We start from the raw sequence: 26046 nt of genomic DNA on the forward strand, positions 1-26046 counted from the left end.
CCCTGTTGTGATGGCAGTGGCAGTCTCTTTCTAATTAAGCTTCCCGAGTCCTCGTTCCCGAGTCCTCGTTCCCGTCCAGTCCTGAGGTGCTGGCGTCAGTGATGCGGATTCCTGTCACCGCAGTGGGGCGGGGACAGCTCACTGTCACATGAGGTTGTCGGCTCTGGGGAAGGGGCTGAGAGGTGCGGGGAGAAGGGGGCACCCAGAGCCCCACCCAGGAAACTGGGGCCAGGGAGGTGGGCGGGGCTCCATCTCGCCTTGCCTTGCTAGGTTTCAGCCCCACGTCTAGAAAGACCCTGGCCTACCTCGAGGTTGAACGGGTTTTGAGAGCCCTCCTTTTGCTGTACCAAGTCCCCAGTCCCTTATTCACAGGTCTGACATCCAGAAACCTCAGGCCTGGAGGGACGGAATGACGTCCGGTGCCCTGGAGCCTGAGCTGGGCTGAACCGAGCTCCTGAGTTTTGCAGAGGAACATGAACTTCAACTCGAAACAGCTGGAGGACTGTCTACAGGGAAGTCCCGAAGACTTCCTAAAGTCGGACCCGGCCCCTGCTCTTAGGAGGCCTGAGGTGGCTGGGCCGCAGCCAGTCCCGTGAGCTTAGCTGGCGGCGCTCAGACAGAACCGGGTGTCGGTCCTCAGGCTGTCCTTGGACTCAAGTCCCCGCGAGGCACACGGCTCTGAGGCGCAGGGGAGGATGGTGCCTGGGGGTGCATCACACTCACCGAAAACACGGGACAAACCCAGATGGGGCGCCCGCTGGGTGTGTGTGTTGGGGTGTGTTTGTGTCATGTGTGCGCTCGTCTTTGTATCTGATTCAGTCATAAGTGTCAGTCATCGGAACATGTGCTTTATTATGTTACAAAACCAAAAATTCCCACCAAAACACAGCTAAAAAAATACCACATTTTCCCAAGGTTACATTCCCAAGAGAAGGTAATAATATTGTTGGGATAGATCCATCAGTACCGCCTGAAGAAGCATCGCCCGACGTTAACGACAGGGTGGGTGTTTTTTTAAACCTTAAAGCGTTAAAGCACTTTAACCGGTGAAACAGAAGCAGGTGTTTGTGTCTGCAAGGCTGGCATGTCCAAGGGGACAGCGACACCGCGTTCTTGGTCCCTGCATGTTGGGGACCAGGGCCACTGAAGAAGCCACCCAAACCTGGGCGGGGTGACCGCCCCCAGCAGCCGGGAGGAGCCGGTTGGGACCGGGCAGCTGTGCTCAGCCCGGCCGGCGTCCATGAGGCCCAGCCCAGCCCTCTCCCGGCCGCTTGCCTCCTGCCTCTTCACAGGTTTATCTTCTCGTGATCTTTTGAGTTTCGTGCAGTCCGTCTTTCCTCCTGTCGCTCTGCGTGTTCCTGCAACCACGAGGAAGTCCCCACCGGCTCAGTTCTCACGGCCGCTCCACCGTCAGCTCCGGGAGCAAAGGCCCAGGAGCCGCGGGGGCTCATCACGTGGGCCGAAGGGGCGGGGAGCCTGTGCTGGGCCCTCTGGGAGGATGCGTCTCCCCTCCCTCCGGGTTGGGGGTACGCCCGGCCCGTGCCTGCACGTCGCAGCCCCCGGACTTCGGGAGCACCCTGGGGCCCCCGTGGCCTCCCCACCAGCCGACAGGATGAGCCTGAGGACAGTCCCGGGAGCCCCAGGCACTCAGCTGCTCCTCCGTCAGGTTCGTGGGCCCCAGGGGAGCTGGGGGAAGGGCCTGCAGCTCCCAATGGGGCACGACTTGGGGGCCCAGCGTGTGCCACTGGAGCAAGAGCCGGACACCACGGCAGCGGCTGTGACCCAGGGCTCAGAGCCAGCCCTCTGTGCTTCACTTTCCTTGTCGGGCGGCCTTGTGAGGGTGTCAAGAGGAAACGGGACGCCGCAACGGCCGGTCAGGCGCCGCCAGGGCATGTGTCCGGGTTGCCAGGCGACTGCAGGCCCCCAGGAGCTGAGCCCGCCCCCCCCCAGGGGGCGGTTGGTCTGTTCCCTGTGGCTCTCAGGCCTGGCTGCAGGCGGGGCCTCCTGGGCGCTGAGGACACCCCCTTCCGCCCCCAAGGGGGTCCCCAGGGAGCGCATGGTGGGGGGAGGGGGTGCTACCCTGGACACAGGCACCTGCCTTTGCACAAATGCGTTTTTAAATAAAGGGGGTTGCTTCATCCCCTCTCCCACCACCCTCTGTGGTCTTGTTTCCGGCCCTGAAGTTCTCTGGCTACAGCAGCTCAGAAGGCTTCTTGCAGATGGAAATGTCCCCAGCAGCTAGGGTGCTGACGCTGTCCCCCCCCAGCCCGCTGACTCCTTGGGGTGTCCCGTAAAGGCCTGAACCCCCTCCACCTGCCTCAGTGCTGTCCCCACGAGGACAGGAGGGCCTCTCCCGCACAGAGCCGGCCTCCCAGGGAGCAGAGTGGGGCCACGGCTGCAGGTGGTGGGCTCTGCCCTCCTATGCCTGCCTCCCATCCCGCACGCGAAAGCAAGTGACCTACCCCTGCCTGGTGTGCACCCTGCCTGGTTTGCCCCTCGGCTTTCTTAGCCCATCTTGTTTACACAGGCCTGGGAAGACAGGCATCCCGCTAGGCTGACCCAACGTGAATGTTAAGAACAAAAGTTAATTAAAAAAAAGGCTCACCCACCATGTAGAAAAGGGCATCATTTTATCAAATATTGACACTTTCCAGTGGTCTGGGGAGCCTGCCGTCCGTGTCTATGCTAAGAGGGCCACTGGAGAGACGGGCTGCAGCCAGCGGTGTTGGCACGGGTGCTGTCTGGAGGCCGCCGACCAGGAGTTTCCTCGCCTCCCCGATTCCAGTGAAACTCTGGTTTTTGTTTGGGGCAGGAAGTGGGAGGTGGCTGCAGTAGGCTTTGCACCAGCGGTCAGGGGTGCAAGGGCAGACTGACCCTCAAGACCAGCAGAGGGACAGCCTCAGGCAGAGATGTAGTCTGGAAACTTGACCCGAGAACAGGAGTGTTTAGGTACAAGCACCGAGCCGTGTTGCTACCCAGAGCCAGAGGCATCGAAAAATACTTTTTGGCAGTCGGTCAGCAGAGCCCCCAGGAAGGCAAGGCAGGGAGGGGGAGGCCCCCCGGACCCCTGGAGGATGGGTCCTGGGCGCGCACCCTCAGCGCAGCTCCGGGAGCCCCTCCTCAGGGGCATCCCCCTGCCCAAGTCCCTTTCCCGGCACAGCCCAGAGGTCCTGCCTCCCAAGGCAGTTGGTGACAAAAAGGAAGCAGACATCCAGCGCGGCTCCCAGGCCTCTCTGCTCTCTGGGTCGCTAGCACCGGGTCAGGGGGGCCCTGGATGTGCCGGCCCCACCTCAGTTGGCCTCGCTCTCCGTGAACTCCTCTTTGATGGACTGTTTGCGGGACTTGCAGTCCGGGAGGTCGAAGCCGAAGTCGGCCCACTCATCGGGCCCCGCACCCCCAGCCGGGCCCCCGCGGTTGGGGATGGTGATGGTGTGGCGCACGCGGAAGTGCACGGCCTCCATGACCCGCTGCCGCTGCAGCTCCCCCGAGCCCCCGATGGCGATGGTGGCCGCGTTGCTGCTGGAGCGGATCAGCTGCTGCGCGCCATAGTCGTGGCTCTGCTTCAGGTCCTGGAGGCCCCTCCAGATGGTCATTCGGTGCTGGTCCGGGATTTTCAGGGCCCCCAGGTCCTGCAAGCATAGCGCACACGGCCGCCCCCGTCAGAGGGCTCGGCCGCAGGCTCTGCCCTCTCCCCCTCCCGCCAGGGGCTTAGCCTGCCCCCGCACAGCCATCGTGGGACCACCAGGAGGGAGGCAAGGAACCCACACCCCAAGGGCCACCTGTCCGGGCACTGGACGGTGTGGGGGAAGCAGATAGTGCGGTCGGAGGAGGGGCAGTGCTGGGCCTGCCCTGTGCCTGGTGGTCTGGCCGCACTGAATTCTGCCCCAGACAGGTGGCAGGAGAGCTAAGAAGTGACGTGTGGGGACGGGGGGAGGGGGGGCGGTGCTGAGGCCACTCCTGGGCCCTGAGCAGTCAGAGTGACAGATGGAGCTCCCCTCTCCCCGCACGCACGCGGGAACCTAGAGGGCGGGCGGGGCCCCCCCCAAGCGCAGAGCAGATTCTCAGGCTCCTGTCGCCCGCTCCCTCCCCACCCCGCCCGGCCAGGCACAGCATCTGCTGGTGAGGCAGGGTTAACATGCACTGAGCTAGCCCAGTAGGGGTTAGCTGCCTGGAACAAGGGGGGGGTGTGCCCTAGGGAGGGCGTTAGTGGACACACAGCAAGGCAGCCCTCTGGGCCACTGGCCCCAGCTCCCTCTGGCAAACCCGCATCTCTGCCCTGTGGCCTTGGCTGGGCACAAGCCTGGACGGGCCTCTGACCCGGAGCCGGCTGCAGAGCAGGGGCTGCGGAGACTCCAGCCCGCTGAGCTGGAGCCCCCCAGGATCCGGCCGACAGCTGTGTCTCCCGGGCTCTGGCTAACAGTCATTACACTCAAGGCAACACCAGGCTACGAGTGCTCGTTGCTGGGACTCTTGTTTAACCTAAAGACAAGCCCTGGCTGTGAGGTCAGGGGTCAGGATGCCGAGGGTGGGGCACTTGTACCCCGCACATCCCGGACCAGACATTCAGTTGCTGTGCGTGCACGGCAAGCAGTTTGGGCCTCAGCTTCTCCCTGTGTAAATGGCACTGAACTAGACCAGCCCCAGAACCCTTCCGGCCTTCGCCTTCTGCACTTCTTCGTGCCTTGGAGACAGCCAGTCCCCCAAATCAAAGGCAGCCGGGTCACAGGAGACAAGACTCAAGTCCAAATGAGGGGCCCCGGCGAGTCCCGTCCAGCCGCATGGAGCCGGATGTCAGCACATAGATCGGGCTGCCAGTGGGAAGGTTTTCCAAATTCTCCAGCCCTCCCTTACACGGGGAGGACAGGACACAGAGGGACTGCCCCAGCAAGGGGAGAAAGCTCCCTGCCCCGCAGACAGGGCCCTGCGCTGGTCTGGGGGTGGGCTCCCTGCACCTGCCCTGCCGGGGCCGTTACCTCTATCGTTAGGTTCTGCAGGTGGTAAATGTTCTGTAACCCCTGGGAGGTGAAATACTCGATGCAGTTTGGACACCCCAAGCCTGTTAAAAAACTGCAGAGAGAATTGGGGAAATAAAGCAGCATTAACTTCTAAGAACCTGGCTGTGCGGCCCGTCTGGGTGGGAACTGGCCACCCCACAGGTCGCCCCTGGCCACCGGTGGCCGCGGTGTCGGGGACGCGCTCACCGGGGCACAGCCTCCAGGAACCCCTGGCTTTTTCGCTCTCCCTCCGAGCACCTGCTGGATGCTCACTCCCGACATCCCTCTGCCCCTGTCTGTTCTCAAGACGGCAGCGCGTTAGAGCACAGGCTGCGAGGGGCAGCAGCTGGGGGCCAGGCGACCAGGAGCCACCAGGGCTGAGGTTAGTGGGTTAGTGGCAGCGGCCGGCAGCGGCCCACGTACCTGACCAGGCTGGGGTCGGCGTGGTAGGGGGGTGGCGGGGTACAGTGGGACCCCGAGACCATGGACTGGGAGCTGGGGCCGCCGTTTATCTCACCGTTGGCTGGCAGGGCGTGGCCGTGGTTGTTGAGTATCCCGGGGCCTGGGTGGGAGGCAGGTGGGACGGTCAGAGGGGGCCGGGCCGGGCGTCCCAGGCTGTGCGGGGGAGGCTCGTAACGCTCGGCCCTCCCCAAGAGCGGGAGTGGACGGGGAGACCGTCCGTGGCCGGGCCTCCTGTTCCTGGGCGGGAGCTGCTGGAGGGAGCAGCCGTCGAGAGCCCCGCGTGGTCCCGAGCTGGGGAGTCTGGAGCCCGGCCGCCCGCTGGGCCTCCCCGCCCGTCCCGGCCACGCTGCCCGCGCCACTCACCCATGGGCCCCAGGCTGGGCGCGGCCGCCGAGCCGTGCAGGGGAGGCTGGCCCACCAGCTGGTTGACAGAGGGCAGCTTGTTGATAGCCCCGTGCGCTTTGCTCACGGGCGAGAGGACGGGCCCGTAGGACGGAGGCTGCAGGTGGCCCCTGCTTGGAAGGGACAGCTGGGGTCTGTAAGAAGCACCTCCACATGTAAAGCCCCCCTGCTGTGCTGAGGTGTCAGAGCGCCCGCCTCTGCGCCCAGCCTCCCTGCCGGACGGTGGCCACACTCGGCCACGGGCCCGCTGGCAGGCAGGACCCGGGCGATGGGTGGGAGGGGGTGGGGGCCCCTGGAACCGGCCCTGCTCTTGGTGGGTCGGCGTCCCTCCCACCGCCGCCCCTTGCCTTCACTCGGGAGACATGTGGGCTGAGACGCCGCAGTTCAGGGAAGGCCTCCCGGGGGATGAGACGCCAAGCGCGGCCTGGTGCTGCTGGCAACGTCCCTGCTGGGTCGCCCTGCCCCATCCTTCTCCCCCGGGCAGCTGGGCAGGACGGGCAGCCTGGGGGCGGGAGGGGCTGCACTCACGGCCTCTGCAGGAGCTGCTGCTGCTGCCGGTAGGACTCGACCAGCTGCTGGGGCACCAGCTCCATCAACTCCAGGCTCTCCTTGACCTTCATCAGGATTTCAAAGTTCTCCCGGCCCCGCACCTGAGCACGGAGAGGTGGACCCTCTGCCCAGGTGCATGTGGGCACCGCCCAGCCCCCCCGCGCGGCAAAGCGTCTCTCCTTTCTCGGGGCTCCCCAGTCCCCCACGGGCCGGGAGTCCCCCAACCCTACTTTCCTCTCCCAGGAAGCAGGTCTGGGGGAGTCTGGTGGGTGGGTCTCCTGTCTGCACAAACCACGCCCACCCCTTCCTACCCTTGAGACTGTGCCTCGCTGCCCACCTTCCCCTTTCCACAGCTCAGCACGCTTGGGGTGCTGGGATGCGGGGGCGCTGGACAAATACGGGGCTTTTAGAACAAGGAACTCATTCCTTTGTTTTTTTGGAACTCATTCTTGAAAGACTCAAAAAATGATAAGCTCACGTCACCTCACTCACAGATACCAAGCTCACTGGTATCTGCTAGGATACCAGTCCTAGCAGAGCAGGTGGGGTTTTATCCGAGCTGGAATGGCCGCATCACGCCACAGGCTGTAAACTCACTTTGGTGATGTGGCTGGGGCCTGCCAGGCTGTGGGAGCGTGGGATTCCTGGCACGTGCCCTACCCGGCGGTGGGGAGACCTGCGCTGCCCCACACGCTGTACCATTGTATCTACAGCGACACTCCTGCGCTGGGAGCTGCGTCAGGCCAGCTCTCTCTCTCTGAGAGCTGGTTCTCCCTTCTAGGCCCTGCAGCCTGCAGAGCTCGGGGTCTCAGCTCTCGGATGTGCCAGGCTGCACCTGCCACCCTGGGGGCCCCAGGACCCCCCACTCCCCGCTGCCCCAGCCTGGGGGCCGCAGGCGTGGCGCGCTCACGTGGATGTAGTAGGTCTCCTCGTCCCCGTGCCGCTTCTTCTTCCCGTTGGCGCTCAGGGCAGGGAGAGCAGGGGGGCTCTGCTTGAAGGCTGGCAGGGGGCGGGGTGGGGCAGCTTTGTGAGCAGGCAGGGAGGAGGGGCCACACGCAGGTTAGCCAAGCCGGCCCCGCCCCCCGGCGTGAGCCGACCTCCCCAAGGTGCCCCTTGTGGACAGGCCCGGAGACCGGTCACACACTCGGATGAGCAAACCCGGGCGGCCACCCACACTGGACAGAGGGCACCGGGGGCGGCCACGTAGGCGGGGCTGGCTCTGTCCCCCGGACACAGGCTCGTGCGTTTCCCCCGAGCCCCGAGACAGGTCCAGCTGCGTCCTAGGGTGGCCTGGCTCTGACGTTCCAGGGTGGCCCTCCAGCCCCGCACCCCCGGCCCGGCCCTGCTCACCGCGCTTGCTGGCAGCCCCGCTCCTGGCAGCGCTCTCGTTCAGGGCCTGCTGTTCGCGGAAGTGGTCTTCATCCGCCTTGCGGTCTCGGCCAGGACAGGCACAGATGCGGCCCTCGAAGGACCGGCGGCCCAGCACCTGTCCGCTGTCCAGGGGCACAGCCGGGACCGTGAGCCTTGGGGCCCACCGTCCCCACCCACCTCGGACCCCACAGGACCGGCCTTCATGGGCCGAGGGCTCAGGGCTGAGTGCCCAGCTGCTCTGGGACGCCAGGTGCCCTGCGTCCCTCCCGAGGCAGCTCCTGCCCCAGCAGCCCTTCCCAGCACGTGGCCTGCAGGGCCTGCACCTCCCCTTGCTCATGGCCTCCCTGTCTCTCCAGCAAGCGCCCCAGAAGCACGGGCCCAAGTCCCTGTCCCGACGCCCCCCCCCGACCCCCGCGTCCGGCAGACTCACTCCCGCGTCTCCAGGGTAATGATGATGAGGATAGGCCGCCGGTTCATGCCCCCGACACAGCTGCTGTTGCACATGAAGTTGTACAGGATGGTGGTGAACTCTGTCCCCACCTGCCACAGGAGGGTCAGGGAGAAGCTGTGCTGTCAGCACGTGGGTCCCAGTCCACAGGGCTGGGGGCTCCTGGGCTTCCAGGCACCTGCCCCTCGCATCTCTGGGTAGGCAAGGGGGAGCTGGGCCCTGTCCTGTGGTCCTCTGCTGTCTATCCACCCATCCACCATCCATCCCGCACCCACCCATCCACCTACCTAGCCAGCCAGCCACACAGCAAGTACACTGAGTACCATGTGCTGTGCTGGCTCTGGAACCAAGAGAGCCTTGCTCTGGCTGCCCCAACCACCTCCCCGGCACAGGCTGGGGGCTGGCGCCGGAGGCTGAGTGTGGGCAGGCACATGCACAGGCCTCTGTGGGCACAGGCGTGTGTTTCGCAAACTGTGGGCTCTTCTGGGCAGTGGGGTGCATGGCACAGCTCTGGCAGAGGGAGGGACCAGAGTCGTCCGAGTGAGCTCCCAGCACACACACTTGTTCCAGGGAGTTTGTGGAGACAGTGAGATGTGAACCCGGGACTCTTGACCAGTGGGCATCCCAGTACCACAAAATGGGCAGTTGTCACGGTCTCTCTGGGTCAGGATGATGGCTTAGGAAACCTGGCCTTTCACAAAACTGCTGGCACGTGGCAGCCACCAGGGGGCGGGAGAGACCTGCTTTCCTGGTCCTGGAGGTGCCAGTGAGGCTCCGGGGAGGGAAGGCAGGGTGGTAAGCCCTCCCCGGGCCCCGCCAATGTAAGGGCTGTTCCTAGGGAACCACAGGGGGTCCTGAGGGACCAGGTACAGTGATGGGGTCTGGAAGAGGGGTGCCTGGAGGACTGGGTACAATTCTGGGCAGGGGGCACGGGCGACTCAGACCCAGGCAGAGGAAAGGTGAGGGCTCGCCATCACCCGCCCACCCTGGGAAGCATGGCCCACAAGGCGCACTGCTGGGACTCGGTCTCCACCTGCCATCCTGGCAGCCCCATCCCACCGTCACTGGTTGGTGCCACCCCGACTTCTCTCCACCCCAGCTTTTTACCCCAGTCCGGCTCGCACATGAGCCCCAGAACCTTCTGCTGCCTTCAGGTCAAAGTCAGACCCCCAGGGTCTCTCCGCCCCCGCCCACCTCTTGCAACAATCCCCCACAGCCTCCCCCGCACCTCCGGGCCCTGCAGTGCTGTGCCCCCGACCGCAGGTCTCTCCTCTCCCCGCGGCCCCCCAGCTCTACCCGGGCTAACTCCTCCTGACCTCAGCCCCTCCATCCCCCAGAGCCCAGGCCGGGCCGTGGGAAACAGACAGGCAGGAAGAGGGGACGCAGGGCCGGGCTGAGGCCCAAGAGTCAGCAGTCCCACCCTCTACTGTAAAGCAAGGGATGTGGATGCCTAGAGAGGGCCGGAGGGGACCCCCCGCACCCCCGCCCGCAGCTAGGCAGAGTAGGTGGTCAGAGCCCCACCCACAGGCAAGGGAGGGATGGACATGAGGTCGGGGGAGGATCTGCACAGCTCGGGGACACTTGGGAAGTGACCCGAGGGGTCTCTGCCCCGAAGCCCTGCCCCCTACCTGCGGGGGCTCGTAGGGCACCATGACGCTCTGCCTGCCGGTGACGGGGTCGTCCACGTACTGCGAAAGGTTGTTGCCCTCCACGCGGATGAGGTGGCTGGCGGGGGCAGACTGTCCTGCTGAGAGGGGACGCCGCTTCAGAGGTGCCAGCCGGGGTCTGCGTCCCTGTGCCGGGCGCATCGCAGGGGACTCGGGCCTCCCAGTGGGACTCAGACCCGCCGGCAGCCCTCATGCATCCGGGGCACTTGGCCCAGCAGCCCTGCTCCCCGCTCACCTGCGGGCACCGGCACCCAAGGCCCCAAGCAGAGCTGGCAGGACACGGAACTGACATGCCCACCTGTCAGCCCCTCGCATGGGACCTGCCGCCGCCAGGAAGGAGGCCCTGGGCCAGCCCTCTCCTTCCTGGCTGGGGCGCCGGCTGCTGGGCGCAGGAGTGGGTGGGGCGGGACACTCACCTTCGTTGAAGTCCCGCCCAAGCTCGTGGTTGGGGCAGCGCTTCACGACCTCGGTCACGTGCTCCGCCTTCTTGTAGATGGGCATGGCGCGGATGACAGTGCCCGGAGGTGGCGGGGTGGACACCTTGATCTGGATGGGGCACGTCTTGGCGATTTGGCAGTAAAGCTTCTTTAGCAGAGGAGAATACTGCAGGGGGTGGGGACCGGGGTGAGGCTGGCCGTCCCAACTCCACACCCTCGCCTGCTGTGTCCCCCACCAGGAGTCCCGGCCACCGCATGCCTGACCCTCAGCTGAACACCTCTGGGCTTCCTTCCCTCAAAGAGCCTCTCCCCGGCACCCACCCATCAGTGTCTGGCTGGTGTGGGCTCGGTGAGAGCAGCTGCTCTGAGTGCCCTGTGCAGCCAGGCTGAGATGCTTATCCACCTGGATCTCACTGGCTGGAGAAGTAGGTACCATTAGGTCCATTTTATGGATGAGGACAGTAAAGGCCAGGATGGTGAGAAGGAGCTGCTGGCGAGCAGGGCTGGGACGGGGGCGGGGAGCCAGGTCCAGTGCATCAAGCCTGTGAACCTTAAGCCCCGAGACTGCAGTAGTTTGAAGGGGGGAGGGTACAGCCTCATGTCTGGGGTTCTAAAAGCCTCGAGTTAGGTTTTCTGCCCTCTGTACAGAGGAAACGTGCACAGGGACTCCCTGGACCATCCTCTGAGGGGCCAGCCCTTTGGCTTACTTCTGGCCACTGCGGGTGGGGGTCTTTGACCTTGAAGCCCCAGGACCCCCAGCCCAAGACCTTGACCCAGGGAGGATCAGATGACTCCTGGGCCACCTGAAGGGGCCTCCAGGGCGAGCGCCCAGAGGTCCAGGTGGCCCACCCGAGGACCCAGGCCGGCTCTCACGAGTTCAAAGTGCCCCTTGATGGAAGGGTCCCTTGGAAACAGGGGTGCCCACTCGTTTCCAAGCTGGCTGGGGGGATCCATCAGGGCTCCTCATGGCCCCATCCCCAGGGACAGTGGGGAACATCAGGGTCTCAGAGTCCCAGGATGCTTCCTGTCATGCCACAGCCCTGGGCCCCCCACAAGCCCCCGGGGACTCAGAGTTCCTCCAGCCACAGGGTCCTGGAGAGCCCCCCATCGCATCCCACCATGGCCGTCAGGGAAATTGGGGCTGGAGACAGGGTTGCTGCAGACCAGAGGACGAGCAGGTCTGATCCCACCTTTGCTGAGGAAGCTGGGGCCTGACACCCTGACCCTCTGGCCACCAAGGGACACAATGGACCCTCGGAGCCTCGGAGCCCTTGGCCCTGAGCAGTGCAAGATGTCCTTCCTCTGATGAGCTGAAACCCAGCTGGAAATGCTGACCTGGGGTGGGGTCTGAGGGGGCTCGGGGACAAGCCCAAGCTGGGGTCTCCCTAGTGGTGTCCTGGGGGATTGGGACCCTGTCCAACTCCCTCAGCGGTGACTTCAGGGCGAGCCCCCTTAGGCCCCTATCGTGGAAGGGAATTGGATGCCCACAGGGCTTGTCGCCTCCCGGGTACCCCATCCACCTGTGCCTGCGACCCCGCTTCGGCAGGAAGGGACACCCCCCATGGGTGTAGGTGGGCCCTCAGTGGGCTTGGGGCCACACGGGGGGGCAGTCCTGCTTCCCAGGGAGGTGACCGCTGACCTCCTGGGTCCCCACAAGTATAGATGCTGCCCCTTCACTCCCCGAAGCACCAGTCTGGGAGATGAGCTAAGCTTATCCTGAGCTGAGTCCTGTCCTGAGGGCCGTGCCCAGGGCAGCAGCAGCCCAGCCCAAAGCAAACACCAGTTGCCAGTTTAGTGCCCAGCTCTCTCGTCCACCATGTGTGAGGCTTCAGGACCCGTCCCTGACCTGAGGCAAGTGTGCAGTTAGTTTCCAGAGGAAACTGCCTGGTGAGTGGCATGGAGGAGCTCCAGGGGCCTACTTGGGGGACTGCCTGGAAGCGGAGGGACCCCCAGGGAATGGCGGGCCTTAGCTGGACTCCAGGGACCTGAACGCAAGCAGCGTGGAGGGAGAGGCTGGGATCCCGAGAGCCGTCCACGCGGCAAGCCTTTGTTGAGCGCCTCGTGGTCGCCAGCCCCTCAGCTCACCAAGGAAAGTGGACAGAGCCCCCCAGCCCCCAGAAGAAGCTAGACATAGGAGGCTCACGCCTGAATGCCACGCGGCCTCACCGGGGCCGCCTGCAGCGTTGGTGGATTCCAAAGGGTGTTTCTTCCCCTGCAGGTGTCCCACCTGCCTGCAGAGGGTCCAGCGAATGAGGTGACCAGGGCTGGGGGGGGGGCGTGCAGAGGACCCACAGAGAGCTGGCCCGGGCTGGGGGGTGGTCAGCAAGGGGAGAGGCGTCGGAGGCCTGGCCACTGTGCTGCAGTTTGGGCTCTGGGTTTGATAGCTGGGATGCCTGAAACCACTGGACACCTCCCCGCGTCTTGATCGCTGGCCTGTGATGTGCTGCTACACGTAACACCCCTGAACCTTGCCCACTGTGGATGCGCCCGCACGTGTTCCTGTGCTTCCTCATCTCCAGGTGAGGTGGCTCCTGGCCTCCGGTGTGAGCAGGGGCAGTGGGTTCAAGTCCAAGGCTGTGGTTAGGGACGGATGGAGCCGAACGGGCCCCCAAGGGCATGCTGGCCCCGCAGTCCCCTCTCCAACGTCGACCAACCACCGCAGTCAGCCCCAAGGAGGGAATGGATGGAGCCAGGCTCCAGGTGCAGTCTTGGGAGGTGCAAAGCTGCAGCCCCCTCCCCAGGCTCCCTGATCGCCGCCACGTGGCTTCAGAGCCCCCGCCCCCACCAGCGCAGCCTTTCCCTCTGGCCTGCCTGCCCCAGACCCACTGGCCACTTCCTCCGGAGCTGTGGACGCCCCGCCCCTGGGAGGAGCTGCTGGGAGCTGTCCCTGGTACCGAGGGCAGCGGCCGCCTGACCGCCCCTCCGAAAGCCGAAAGCCGAAAGCCGGAAGCCGGCTCGGCTGGGAGCGCGGAGCTGCCTGGGGTGCCTCACCCCGGCTGGCTGGCGATGAGCGTGGACAGAGGAGCCCCCTCCCTCTGCGCCCTGGCAAGGCCCCCGACGGGCTTGGGTGGCCCGCTCCCCTAGTAGTGTCCCCAGCCCAGTACTGCCCTCAGCCGGCTGTTCACGCTGCCCTTGGGCACACACCCGGTCAGGCCCCAGCCCCACAGCAGGGGCTGGACCCACGGACGCCCAGCCTGGCCCAAGTCGGGCAGCGTCAGGGAGGGGTGCCTGAGGCCTCCCCACCCTGGTAGCATCAGGTGGTGACACCTGCGGCCGCTGGGCTGCAGGGCAGGAAGGAAGCCTGGGAGGGGGAGGGGGTAGGCCTGGATAGCCAAACCTGGGGTTGGGGGCAGGGTGGGACCTGGAGGGAATGAAGGAGCCCCCCACCCCCTCCCCTAGATCCTTCCTGTCCTCCCAGAGCTCCGGGGCCTCTGGCCGCCCCGGGCACGGGGCAGGGAGGAGGAGGGCGCCTGGGTCCTCATCTGTTTTGTAAAAAAGGTCACGCAGCGATGCTTCTTCTCGCCCTCCCTCCCTCCTGCCTCTCCTTCCCTCCCTCCTGCCTCTCCTTCGCTAGAACCGCTAGATGGATGTGTTTCAACAGATTCCGAGCTGATAAAATCTTATTTATCTTCGGAGGTTGACACAGAGCCGCCAGGACTTGCCTGTTCGGGGATGCGTGAGTTCCTTCATGTTTGCAGGAAATGGTTTGCCCAGACGCTGGTGTGTGCCCATCCTGCCTCCACCCGGTTCCTCTCCTCCGATCCAACCACCCCCCCCCCCCCCCCCCAGTCCACGATAGGCCCGGCCCAGCCTGGCTGGGAGCCTCGGGCCTGGCAGGGCTGGTGCAGGGGGTGGTGGGCAGAGGGTGGCGGGCGCGGCGTGGTGGCTGTTAATTTCCTCGCGCCTGCTCCCCTGCAGCTGGGTGCCCGGCACGGGCAGGTCTGGGCAGAAGGAGAGTGGAGAGGTGATAATAACTTGTCTGTCATTTTCCAGGGACGTGTAGCATCTTGCAAACCGCAAATACCGTTAACCAGCTCGGGTGAATCTGTTACGACAGATTCTGGACGACGGGGCCTGCGGTGGGGCTTTATTTTACTGATTTTTTCATGGACCACTTTTATCTGCTATCCGCGCGCGCGTGTGTGCGTGCGTGTGTGTGTGCGTGTGCGGGCGCTCACACCCACATTTCTCTCCTCTCTTGGGTTATGGACCCTTTGAGGACCTCCCCAAGGCCGCAGACCCTCACTCACCGTAGAAAAGCCCTTGTGTCTTCACTCAGCAGAGAGTGGCCAGGAGCATGGGGGGCTCTGACAGGTGTCAGGGAGGTGACCGGCCTTGGGGGTGACCATCACCCCAGCCTGCTTCAGAGCACCCACGCTCAGAAGGCAGTGAGGGTCCACCTGGCTGCGGGCCTGGTGGTTGGAGGCTCCGGGGGCCCCCTGGCTCCAGAGGGGGGCCACAGCCAGTGCCTGGCCAGCAGATAAAGGAGGCTGCTCCGCGCCCCCCCTTTTCTGTCAAGATGCCGTGGGATGAGTCTCAGTCCCGACTCCAAAGGGCCTTGTCGATCCACTGGCCCCCCCGTGAGCAGTGGGGGAGGGGGTCTTGCACACAGGGGGTCCCACTGTTATCACTCACACTCTGGCCCCAGCCGGAAGCTCCTGCCCAGGGCCCGGCCCTTCCTTTCGCTTCAGTGACACCCTCACGGGCAGGGTGAGGTGAGCCTGGGCCTCCATCTGGTCCAGGCCAAACATCTGGCCACCCCCGGACCCTGAGGAGGGGTGAGCAGTACATGTTCTGAGCCCTCGGGACAGGCCGGGCTTGCAGGGAGCCCCAGAACTCCCGCCAGCGGCCACCCCTCCCGCTCCCAGGGCACAAAGAGCGTCGGTAGCCTAGGCAGCACACTCAGCCAGCCAGGTCCAGACATGGCCCCTGTGCCCGGCGTCCCTGCGGCAGGCGGCATCCCCCAGCTGGCCTCACAGAGAGAGCCTCAGCCAGGTCTAAACATGGCCCCTGTGCCCGGCGTCCCTGCTGCAGGTGGCATCCCCCCGCTGGACCCTGTGCCCGGCGTCCCTGCTGCAGGTGGCGTCCCCTGCTGGCCCGGCGTCCCTGCGGCAGGGGGCATCCCCCCGCTGGCCTCACAGAGAGAGCCTCAGCCAGGTCCAGACATGGCACCTGTGCCCGGCGTCCCTGCGGCAGGGGGCGTCCCCCAGCTGGCCCGGCGTCCCTACTGCAGGGGGGCATCCCCCAGCTGGCCTCACAGAGAGAGCCTCAGCCAGGTCCAGACGTGGCCCCTGTGCCCGCCGTCCCTGCGGCAGGCGGCATCCCCCCGCTGGCCTCACAGAGAGAGCCTCAGCCAGGTCCAGACGTGGCCCCTGTGCCCGGCGTCCCTGCTGCAGGGGGCGTCCCCCCGCTGGCCTCACAGAGAGAGCCTCAGCCAGGTCCAGACATGGCCCCTGTGCCCGGCGTCCCTGCTGCAGGGGGCGTCCCCCCGCTGGCCTCACAGAGAGAGCCTCAGCCAGGTCCAGACGTGGCCCCTGTGCCCGGCGTCCCTGCGGCAGGCGGCATCCTCCCGCTGGCCTCACAGAGAGAGCACTCTGGCAAGAACCCAGCCAGCATGGTTGTGGGCCGGGCCTCAGAACTGCCCGGCACGGGGCGGCGTGGGGAGGCTGCCCATCAGCCCAGCTCTGCCCAGCCCCGGGAGGGCCCCCTTGACGGCCAGGGGAAGGAGGTCCCCACTACGCTCACCCCATCCCACTTGCAGCCGTTTGAGCCAGCCTGGCCTTGTGAGCACGGTGACTGCAAGGGTCAGTGGGCACCTTCCGCTCACGGGACAGTCCAGGAGCCTCTGCCTTTGGGCCCACCATGCTGGACATGACCACTGTCCAGTGTGGGCAATTCCTTCCCCCCAGCGTCCTGCAGATTCCAGATGGCCTGGGGCTGGACCAGCAGCAGGAGGCAGGGGGGATGGCGGGAGGGGAGGTCAGGCTGTGGCCGCAGCTGTAGCAGATACTCAAGGTGGCCTCTCCGGAGGGCCATCGTGTCAGCCCTGACGGGAGCCCTGAGGATGGGCCCTCCTGTCTCTGACCTTCCTGCCACGGCAGCTGCAGGTAAGTCCCCAGTCCAGGACCACAGGCAAAGCCACGCCCTCCAGCCAGGAAGCAGTGAGTGCCTCTCTTCACTAAATCAGCTCCACTCCCGGCCAGCAGGAGAGGAGCCCCTGGGGACCTGCACGCCCTGGACACAAGGGGTGGTCACTTTTCAGCGTTTAGTACAGTTGGCTGCCATCGAGGTTTTCACTGGAACCTGTAAGTATCCGGCGAAGCATCTGGGGCAGGGAGCGCTGTGGCTTCTACACATCTGGCCCCACAGCACATGGCGGCTCCCATCACATCAGCACCACATGGCGGCTCCCATCACATCAGCACCACCCTGGTGCATCCTCTCCGAGGCCCTGGAGGCACTGGCTGCCCCCTCACGACACGGGGACCCACGGAGGAAGGGGGCGCCTCGCCCTGGGCAGGTCTGCGATCCTGGGGGAGCCTGCCTCCAGGCCACTGCGTGTTTCCCCCAACAGCCTCTGACTGCCCACTTCACCGAACCCTGGGCACCTTTCACGGGGACCTTCCTGCCCTAGAATGAGCTGCAGCACACTCACAGCCCCGATCGTGGCGGGTGGGATTTCAGGGCCTGGGATCCATGAACTTGAGCTTGGCTTCCAAGGTTGGGATCTGAGAAAACCCCAAAGCAGATTTCCCTGGCAACCAACCACAGGGACCCACCCAGCTCGGAAGCCAAGCTCCAACCCGCTCCCCCAGGGCCAAGGTCCAGGGCACTCAGGACCCCCCGGCTGCAGCAGCGGCTCTAGGAGAAGCTGGGGCGAGAGCTCCCCTTCGGGCCTCATTTTCCCAGCTAGAGAGGGGGCTAAGGGCACCGGAGGGTGGGGCGGGAACAGGGGGCCAGGTTCAGGTGCGAGAAGAGGAGGGGGGAGGTCCCAGGTCCTCCTGGCCTGTCGCTACGTTTACCTCTGAGCCTGGTCAGCCCTGGAGCGTTGTAATTATAAAGTGTTCTTTATAATAGAGGAATACGTATAAAGGAATTTTCATCAGTCAGTAAAAATAAGGCTGCGAAGGCAAACTGGGCAGCCTCTCCCCACCCAGCGGCAGCTGTCACTCACTCACTGACACACAGTAGTCGCAGGCTTGCTGGGCCCAGCTGATCCCCACCAGGGCAGGCCCTGGACCTCTTAGGGGTCAGCCCCCCTCACCACTGGGTCCTGGGGGGGTCCCTGGACCCACCCCTCGGAGCCGAGAGGAGGCTGCTCCTTTGACGCGCTCCACAGAGGGGCACAGGCTGTGCCCCCCACAAGCTGCGTGATGAAAGCCAGGGGTCAGGCTGCCGGGGCTCAGACCCCCACTCCACCCTTTGCTGACGGGCGACCTTGAGCAGGGACCTGCCCTCCCGAGCCTCAGTTTCCTTATCCGTAAAGTGAGGACACGAGAGCCCACAACACGTACCGGGGGCTCAGGCGGGGCTACCCACGGGACACGAGAGCCTGCAACATGTACCAGGTGCTCGGGCGGGCTACCCACGCAGGGGCCCTGCAAGGGCTCTGTCTGCGCACCAGCCAGACACCCCAGGATCCACAGAGCTGCGTCCAATTTGGAAACAAGCCCCAGACAAGAGAGGACTCTTGGTAAAACGTCTATCGCATCATGCCCTGCCCACAGCCCCGCACCTGGGAGCTGGAGCCCTGTCCCTGGGGCCTCCCCTCGCCTCCCCTGCAAGAACCTCAGAGCTGGGGGGGGCTGCCCTGGGACCCCTTGGCGGCAGGGATTCGGGGCCCCTCTCAGGGCCCCCCAGGCTGAGTTCTGTGACCTCCAGGCGCAGGGCTCCCCCGCTGCTTGAGGGGACCCCCACCTCGGGCCGCGAGCCGGGGCATTGACCCCCCAGGACCAGCCGCAGGGAGCGCACCCCCCGCGGAGCTCCGCACAGGGCAAGCGTTTGCTGAAGATTCTCCCCAGTTTCGCCTGAATACTCGGAGGTTCACCTCTACGATGAACACTGTTAGGACTCTTCCCTCAGCTTCAAATACATATAATTGCTTCTGGTGCCAGTAAAAGGTATTAATTCCACTCATGCATTCCATAAACTTTTAGGATAACGCAAGTGATACCACGATCATGTTGGGACACCTCCACTATTATTCTCCTACTTGCAAACCTCCGAGGGGCTGGAAAGTTTTCTCCCGAATCCATTAGCATTGACTCAGCCACATTCTACCCAGGAAGCCCTCGTAGAGCCTTTGCGTTTCCCAGGCCCCCTTCCACGTGTTTCTGGGGCAGGGGTGGGACGGGAGGGCATTCACATCACATGGGCCAGCTCGCCCCCAGGACAGACGGATGGACACACACCCCGTCGGATGGGGGGGCAGCTGGAGGTCACTCAGGGGGCTGTGTTCAGGCTTGGGGGCTGGCTGGAGGCCCCCAGGGACAAGCTGTGTGCCCTCGCACCCGTGCGCACCCGTGCGTACCCGCGCCATCTCGCCTCATGGCAGCCTGCCCTGAGGGCCGTCAGCAGTGCCACCCAGTCTGCCCAGCTGGGCCAGGGCTCCAACCACACCGCACCTGCCTGCTGACCTTGAACCCCCTCCCCAAACCTCCAGAACATCAAGGACAGCCCCTTCCCTGGAGAGGCTCAGGCTGGGAGCAGGCCCCACGCTGCCAACCCACGGGGGCCTGGGGATGGGAGTGGCCATCAGGGCCCAGAGGCCAACCGCCATGTCCCGGGGAGGGTGTGGAACAGGACCCAGGCACCTGGCACTGCCATCCCTGTCCAGGCTCCACCCACCCACCGGCCCAAAGAACATCAGTGCCCAGGGGTGCCAGGCCCTTGCTCACAGCTGTGATCTCTCACGGCGTCTGTCTCTCTCTAAAGCCCAGACGGCCCCGAAAGAACAAGCCTCGGCCAGGACGCTCGGAAACAGCGAACGCTGGCGGGGCGTTACCGAACCCCTGTGACACCGCGACCCCGCCGGCCACAGTGCCATCTCATCCCGCCCCCGCTCCTGGCTACAGGTCCCTCCTCCGGCAGCTCAGTTACCTGCTACCCGCCTCCTCCTGACTCCTGTGGGAGGGGAGGGGCTGTCAGAACCCTGGGCAGCGACCAGGAGGGGCCTGCGGGCCTGTGTGCGCAAGTACATGTGTACAGTGTCTGCGTGTGTGCATGTCTGCACATGTGTCTGCACGTCTGCCTGTGTGTGCATGTCTGCACATGTGTTCGTGTTTGTGCATGCATGTACGAGTGTTGCGTGCACGCATACATGCACACACGCCTGTGAGCTGAGGGCTCCAGGCCCCTCTGCCCTCAAAGAATGCAGGCGTGAGAGCTGAAGTCAAGGGACACAGGTCAAAGCAGATGAAGCGCCCGGCGCTGGGGGGACTCCCAGGAGGCCTTGGCCGAGCAGAAGCCAAAGACCCATAAACAGCTGCGGCCACGTGGGGGCCGCTGAGAGTGTGTTTCCTGAGCAGGAAGAGGAGAGAAGGCAGCAGTCAGTTTGGAACTGCACTTGAGAAAAATACGAATTATCTATCAGTTACCAGCCGGCTGGCGTAGCGGGGCCGCGCACGGCATGGCGCGGAGGCCCGGGCGGCAAGTCTGGGCAGCGCCCGCACAGCCAGGCCCCCAGAGCTGCAAGCAGGCGGGATGCCCAGGGGTCCCCGTGAGCCGGCCGCCTGTCCCCCACCCCGCCCGGGCAAGGCAGGGAGCCTGCGGGGGTGGGGTCTGCTCCCAGAGCCGAGGTGCCACGAATCTCATTACGGATGTTTGTCCCACCTCCACCCCCGCATGGAGAAGGGCTGGGGAGGGCGTCTGGGCACAGGCAGCTGCACCTCCTCCTCAGCTCCGCTCCGCGAGCCCTCAGCGGGGGTGCAGGTGGAGGTGCCCAGGCTGGGAGGGAGGTGTCCACTGCTCGGGCACCAGGGGAAGCAGGGCTGGGGCTTGGAGACACAGCTGCTCAGACAAATGAGCCTTCCCTTGCCCTCTGGTGCAGCCGCTGGGCTGCCTCCGTCCTGGACAACAGGCCACCCCACGGGGCCACTTAGGGCCAGCACAACTGTGACCAAGCCATGAGCCCCTCCAGCCCTGAGGCCACATACCTGGCAGGGGGTGGTGGAGGCAACCAGGAGGGGGCAGCTCCCGTCCCTCCCTGAAGACCAGCTCAGACCATCCCAGGTGCTCAAAGCCCCCCAGATGCTACAGACCCCATCAGCATCCTCAAACAATGGACAGGAAGGGAGCCAGGACCACCCCCCACCCCGCCCAAGCTGCCTACCAGGACTCCTACGGGGCCAGCAACTCAGGCCCCGATGACAGAACGTCAGTGAAGGAGGGACCGGGACCCTCCCCCTTAGAAGGGAGAGAAAGGGCTTAGGGAGCAAAAGTCAGAATGTGGAATAGGGGCAGTAGTGAGCCTCCTGTCACTAGAGACGTGCAAGTGTAGGGATGCCTCGAGGGCCAGACCTCAAAGCAGGGGTGTGGGGAGCAGGACCCCACAGGCAATAAAGAAGCCCCTGCAGGTGCAGCTTTGGCTAAACAACCTTGTCCAGGAGGACCAGGCTCCATGGCAGCCCACCCCCACCCCCATCATCCAAGGAAATAATGAAGATGCCGGCGCCGACTGCGCTAAGCCCATCCCGGTTAAGCCTTATCACCTCCACCAATGGAGCGATGGAGTGAAGATTCCCAGATGAGGACATCTGGGCACTGACGGGAGCAGATGCCCCTCTTGGCCACTGGAAGCCCTGGAGTCAGTCTGAGCCTTGACTCAGCAATGGGTCGGCAGCTGCGGGAGCCCATGGCTCAGGCAAGAACCAGAGGTAGCTGCAGGGGGCCGCAGGCTGCCTGCCTCTCCGCCCCACCTCTGGCCACCCCAGGAGTGTGGGAGAGCCACAGCCTGGCCAGCAGGGCAGTGGGGGCAGTGGGAACCGGTTCTCAAAGCGGCAGGACCTCGGTGTCCAGTTCAGCACTCCCTCGGGGGCAGGAGGGAGTGCATCCACCCTGCATGGACTCCTTTGCTCCAGGGTCCTTTCCCAGGGGCCCGGTGTGAGCACGGAGCTGCTGTTCCCAAGGAGGTGATGTGGCCCCGTGGCCAGGACCGCCAGAGCCAGGCTCACTCTCCCCTCCTGGGGGCGGGCAGCAGACCTGGAGGGTCCTTGGCGCACCCTTTCCTGCCCAATGCCTTAGGCTCCGAGGCAAGCCGGCAGTGTATCCGGGGGTCTTGGTGTCCCTAACCCTTTACTCTGCCCTCGCGGGGACATCAGGCAGCACCTTCCTCTCCCAGCCGCAGTATGGACAGTGCAGTTCGGTGGTTGGGAGCACAGCCGCAGGAGCCAGCCACCAGGTTCCCATGCCAGTGCCCCCACTTACCACCTGCATAACCCTGAGCAGGCCACGTCCCCTCCCTGTGCCTCAGCGTCCTGGACTCTGACATGGGACAATAGTAGATTCTACCTCGTGGCTGCAGGCAGTTTCAAGGGTTTACACAACCTCAAAGAGGGCAACAGCAGATCACAGCTCTCGGGGAGCAGCCGTGGGTGTGTGGGATGTTACAAGCTGGGCAAAATCTTGACCATCTCGACGGGGGGGCAGATTGTTCCCAAGGGCACGGTGGCAGGACCTGGGGTCCGCGGCACTGCGGCTCCATCCCTGACACCCATGCTTGGAGATGACAGCCCAGAGAGGGAGTGCGCAAAGCCGAAACCCGCCTACAACAGACACTTCTGGCCAGCCCTGCACTGCCTGGAGGAGGTGGCCTCCGTGGGCCCCGGCGCCAGCCTCAGACAGCGCCAGGTGTCAGAGCTGTGAGCCTGCTGCCCACCCAGGACAGGATTCAAGCCAGAGCCCCCACTGAGCTCAGGGATGCCGGCCAGACAGTCCTCGTGAGAAGGGTCTGCCTCTGTCTTCGCCAGGGGGAGGGGCATGTCCATCTCCTCTGGGGCCCTGTGGGAGGCTGGCCCACTCTGGCCACGCGGCCGTCCGAGGGGCGGGCACGCCCAGACTGTCCGGCCCCGAGACCCGCCTCCCGGCCGGGTGGGAGCCCTGAGCGGACACGGATGTGCACGGTGCCATCCCTGGGTGCCAAGGTCGCGGGCAGCCCTCCCCACCGTGCGCCCCTCAGGGGACCGCCGGAGCCGGGCGCCACTCACCGTCCAGGTGGCCGACTTGGCTGTGCTCGACTGCTGGAAGGTCACCTCGAAGTGGTGCGGGCCGGGGTAGTCGGTGTTGGAGGGGATGACAGGCGCGGGCGACATGGTGTCGAAGGTGGAGCTGGGCTGCGCGTAGGGCGAGTGGGTGGGCACGTTAGCGCTAGCGGCGTGCTCCGGGGCGTAGGGGCTGCCCGGGGCCGCGCGGCTGCTCATCTGGTCCATGGTGCTGCTCAGCAAATGGAACTGGGACTGGCAGGAAGGGGAGGAGGGAAGGGGGAGACACACAGTCAGGCTGGAGAGTGGAAGCCATCCCGGCCGGGAGGTGTCCTGTTACAGGAGCCTTAAAGGGCCAGCAGCTCAGTCATCCCAAATATTTCCTCGGGGGGTGGGGGGGGCCCACCTGACAGGTCACAACTTGTGTTGGGATAAACTGACATATTCACCTCGCCCTCCCCTCTCCATCAGCCTCCCAGTGCCTGGGCTCCTGGGGCTCCGCCGAGCACACCTGGAGGGGACCGGCCTGCGGGGGGGCGGCTCCCAGCCCCGACTGACACCCTGGGTGCCCGGCTGCACTCCCCAGGGGCAGCACCCGGCCCAGGGAGCCACGCCTCCTACTGTCACCGTTACAGCTCAAGCTGGGGAGACCCCACCCCCGGGAGCAGGGCAGAGGGTGGCCCCAGCACGCAGGGTGGGCACACCCCAGGCTCCGGTGCAGGGGCTGTCTGCCCAAGAGGCTTTGGGAGGCCAGATGTGGCCCCTCGGTCCAGCCCTGTAGGTGGTGGGGCAGAGCTGGGGGCTGAAGGACGGTGGCTGAGGCCACCTGCGAAGGGCCTCTGTACGACGACAGGCTACCTTCATCCACCCGCACCTGAACGACCCCCAGTTCCCCCTGCTAGCAGCTCTGCCTGGTCCACACCCTCTGCCCACCCCAGGGCACTGGCAGCCTAGCCCCCTCCGGGGCCACACACAGAAGGAACAGGAGCTCTTAGCCTCGTGGTGTGGGCGTGTCCCCTGGTCACCCTCTGTGGGGTCCGGACCAGCAGCCCCTGTCAGGAGCTTAAGGGAGGCCCCGGCGAGGAAGGGAGGGGGCGGGCGCCGGCCCACGCTTCAGCGTCTTGCATCCAGGGCAGAGCAGGTCTCCCCTGGAGGGCTGGCAGGGAAGACCCACCTTGCAATCAGGAGGCTTCCAACAGGAGGGTGACACAGTAGCTGACACGGGCCAGGCCTGCTCTAACCGCAAATGTTTAAACAGCTCCTCTCTGTGCCAGCCAGGCTCGGAGGGAGGGCGGGCGCTACTGCCCCCGATGTGCAGATGCGGAGACTGAGGCTTGGTGTGGGGATGGCAACGCCGGGGGTCCGTGAACTGAGGGGACTTGCATCTGGCGGGCAGAGGGCCTGGAGTCCCCCTAGAGGGGTGGAGGGGAGAGGCAGACCGGACAGCGGGCGAGGGGCCCCTTTGCGCCCACTTCTGCGAGGCAAGCACTCTGTCCCCTCAAGTTCCTTGGATGGTGGGCAGAACCCCGGCCGTGGGGCGACCCCAGTGCTCAGCTCCCTCTTGCACGTCAGGAGGGTTGGGCTCCATAACCCAGAGGCCCCTGCAGCTCGGCACCCCGGAGGCACACCCGTGTCCACATCACAGAGCCCCCCGGGCCCCCTCCCGACCTGGGGAGGGAAACCCTCTCCTGAGGTCTGCCCAGCCTGGAGGAAGCTCAGCACAGGTGACGACCGAGGGGGAGGGAGGTGACGGGTGATGGATGACAGGCGGCTGAGTCTTACCAAAGCCGCTTCCCGCCCCCTCAGCCCCGTTCCTCCTGCCCCCACCATGCCTCCCTCAGATGCTCCAGCCCTGACGGCCAGCTGCCACCCAGTGCGGACCAGCCGTCAGGCCCGACCCCATGCCCTCCCCGCTGGGGACAGCCAGACTGGGCAACGCCGTCAAGGGGTTGGCACAAGGCCCCGGCCGAAACTGCCACCTGACAGATCCCTTGGGTGGCGCTCAGGCTTTTCTATTTGAACCTCCAGGGCCATTCCCCCCACCTTGTAAACCTAGGGCCCCAACACCAGTGGGATGGGGGCCCCCTGCCAGGCAGACCCCACTTCCCCGCCCCGCTAAGGCCACCTTCCCTGGTCGGCGGTCCCCTCAAAGGCCTTCCTAATGTCCTGAGCCTTCACCTGGAAGACGAAGGAGGCTCAGTGCCCGCTGCCTCGCCTGCCTTGCAGGTGGAGAAACAGATGCCGAGTCCGTGCCACGGAATGTTATTCCTCCACCATCAGGAAGAAACAAACTACTGATGCTACAGCCCGGAGGAGATGCAGAAACACGCCACACGAAGGCACCCACACGAAACCTCACACACCATACGGTTCCCGTTTACATGAAAGTCCAGGGATGGCAAACCCACAGGGACAGACGCAGATGGGGGCGGCCAGGGCTGGGGTGGGGCTTCGGGGTGACAGCTAAGGTGCAGGGGTCCCTTCTGAGGCCATGAAAACGCTCTCAAATGGACTGTGGTGATGGGTCCATATATCTGTGAATTTTTTTAACTGGAGTAGAGTTGATTTAATGCTGTGCTAGCATCTGCTGTGCAGCAAAGCGATTCAGTTATACACACACAAGCACGGTCTTTTTCATGTTCTTTTCCATGATGGTTTATCACAGGATATTGAATATAGTTCCCTGCGCTCCACCCTGTAAATAACACTTTGCATCTGCTAATCCCAAACTCCCAATCCTTCCCTACCCTGCACTCCCCACCTTGGCAACTCTAAGTCTGTTCTCTAAGTCTGTGAGTCTGTTTTGTGAATATATTTTAAAAATACTGAATTGTCTACTTTAAGGCGGTGAATTGTGTGGCATGCCAATTATAACTCAATAAAAACAACTGAGGGACCCGGCCAAGCCTCACCTCTCCTGGCCCGGGCCATTGTGGGCGTGAGGGGAGTGACAGCCAACGCCTCCAGAGGGCCCGGGTGGGGGCCCCACGCGCTTTCACACCCCCTTGCTCCAGGACGGCACTGCTCTGCGTCCCCCCCACTTACGCCTCCCCACTGGACTTCAGACACGACAAGGACAGACCTTGTCCCACGGGTCATCAACGTGCCCCTGCACGGGCACAGAAAACGTGGCCAGTGTGCACTGAGCTGTGCTGTGGACGTAAGGGCACAGACTCCAGGGACTTAGTGCCAATGGAAAGAGTAGAATAAAATATCTCATTCACAATTTCATATTGAGCACTTGCTGAAATGAGCACAGTTTGGGAAAAGCAAAGTAAACTCTTGAATTATTTTCACTGTTTCTTTTCACCATTTTTAATGTGGCTGCAAGAAAGTGCAACGCTACGTGTGTGGCTTGCGCCCCATTCCCACTGGGTGGCCGGCACTGGACAGGATCCTCCATCAGTGGCCAGTGAGGGACTCGCAACTGTAACTATTGTTATTGCCTTTATTATTATTAATTATTAGCACGTCCTTTGGGTTGTAGTGCATTTCTCATTACAGAGTGGTTAGGCAGGA

General features: G+C 64.4%; 1 protein-coding gene across 1 annotated transcript in view; it reads right to left on the bottom strand.

Moving 5' to 3' along the window:
- Positions 1–3290: 3290 nt before the first annotated feature.
- Positions 3291–26046, bottom strand: part of TP73 (tumor protein p73) — a gene marked incomplete at both ends in the record, with an annotated part of 46352 nt that continues 23596 nt past the window's right edge. Inside the window, 11 exons of the mRNA XM_082856926.1 lie at positions 3291–3629; positions 4974–5067; positions 5418–5556; positions 5820–5968; positions 6387–6508; positions 7318–7406; positions 7758–7900; positions 8209–8318; positions 9855–9970; positions 10310–10496; positions 22534–22782. Coding sequence (XP_082713052.1) covers positions 3291–3629; positions 4974–5067; positions 5418–5556; positions 5820–5968; positions 6387–6508; positions 7318–7406; positions 7758–7900; positions 8209–8318; positions 9855–9970; positions 10310–10496; positions 22534–22782 — 1737 coding nt within the window. The remainder of the gene's footprint in view (positions 3630–4973; positions 5068–5417; positions 5557–5819; positions 5969–6386; positions 6509–7317; positions 7407–7757; positions 7901–8208; positions 8319–9854; positions 9971–10309; positions 10497–22533; positions 22783–26046) is intronic.

This window comes from Leucopleurus acutus, assembly GCF_964270905.1.
Source record: "Leucopleurus acutus genome assembly, chromosome: 2".
NCBI classification, from domain to species: Eukaryota; Metazoa; Chordata; class Mammalia; order Artiodactyla; family Delphinidae; genus Leucopleurus; species Leucopleurus acutus.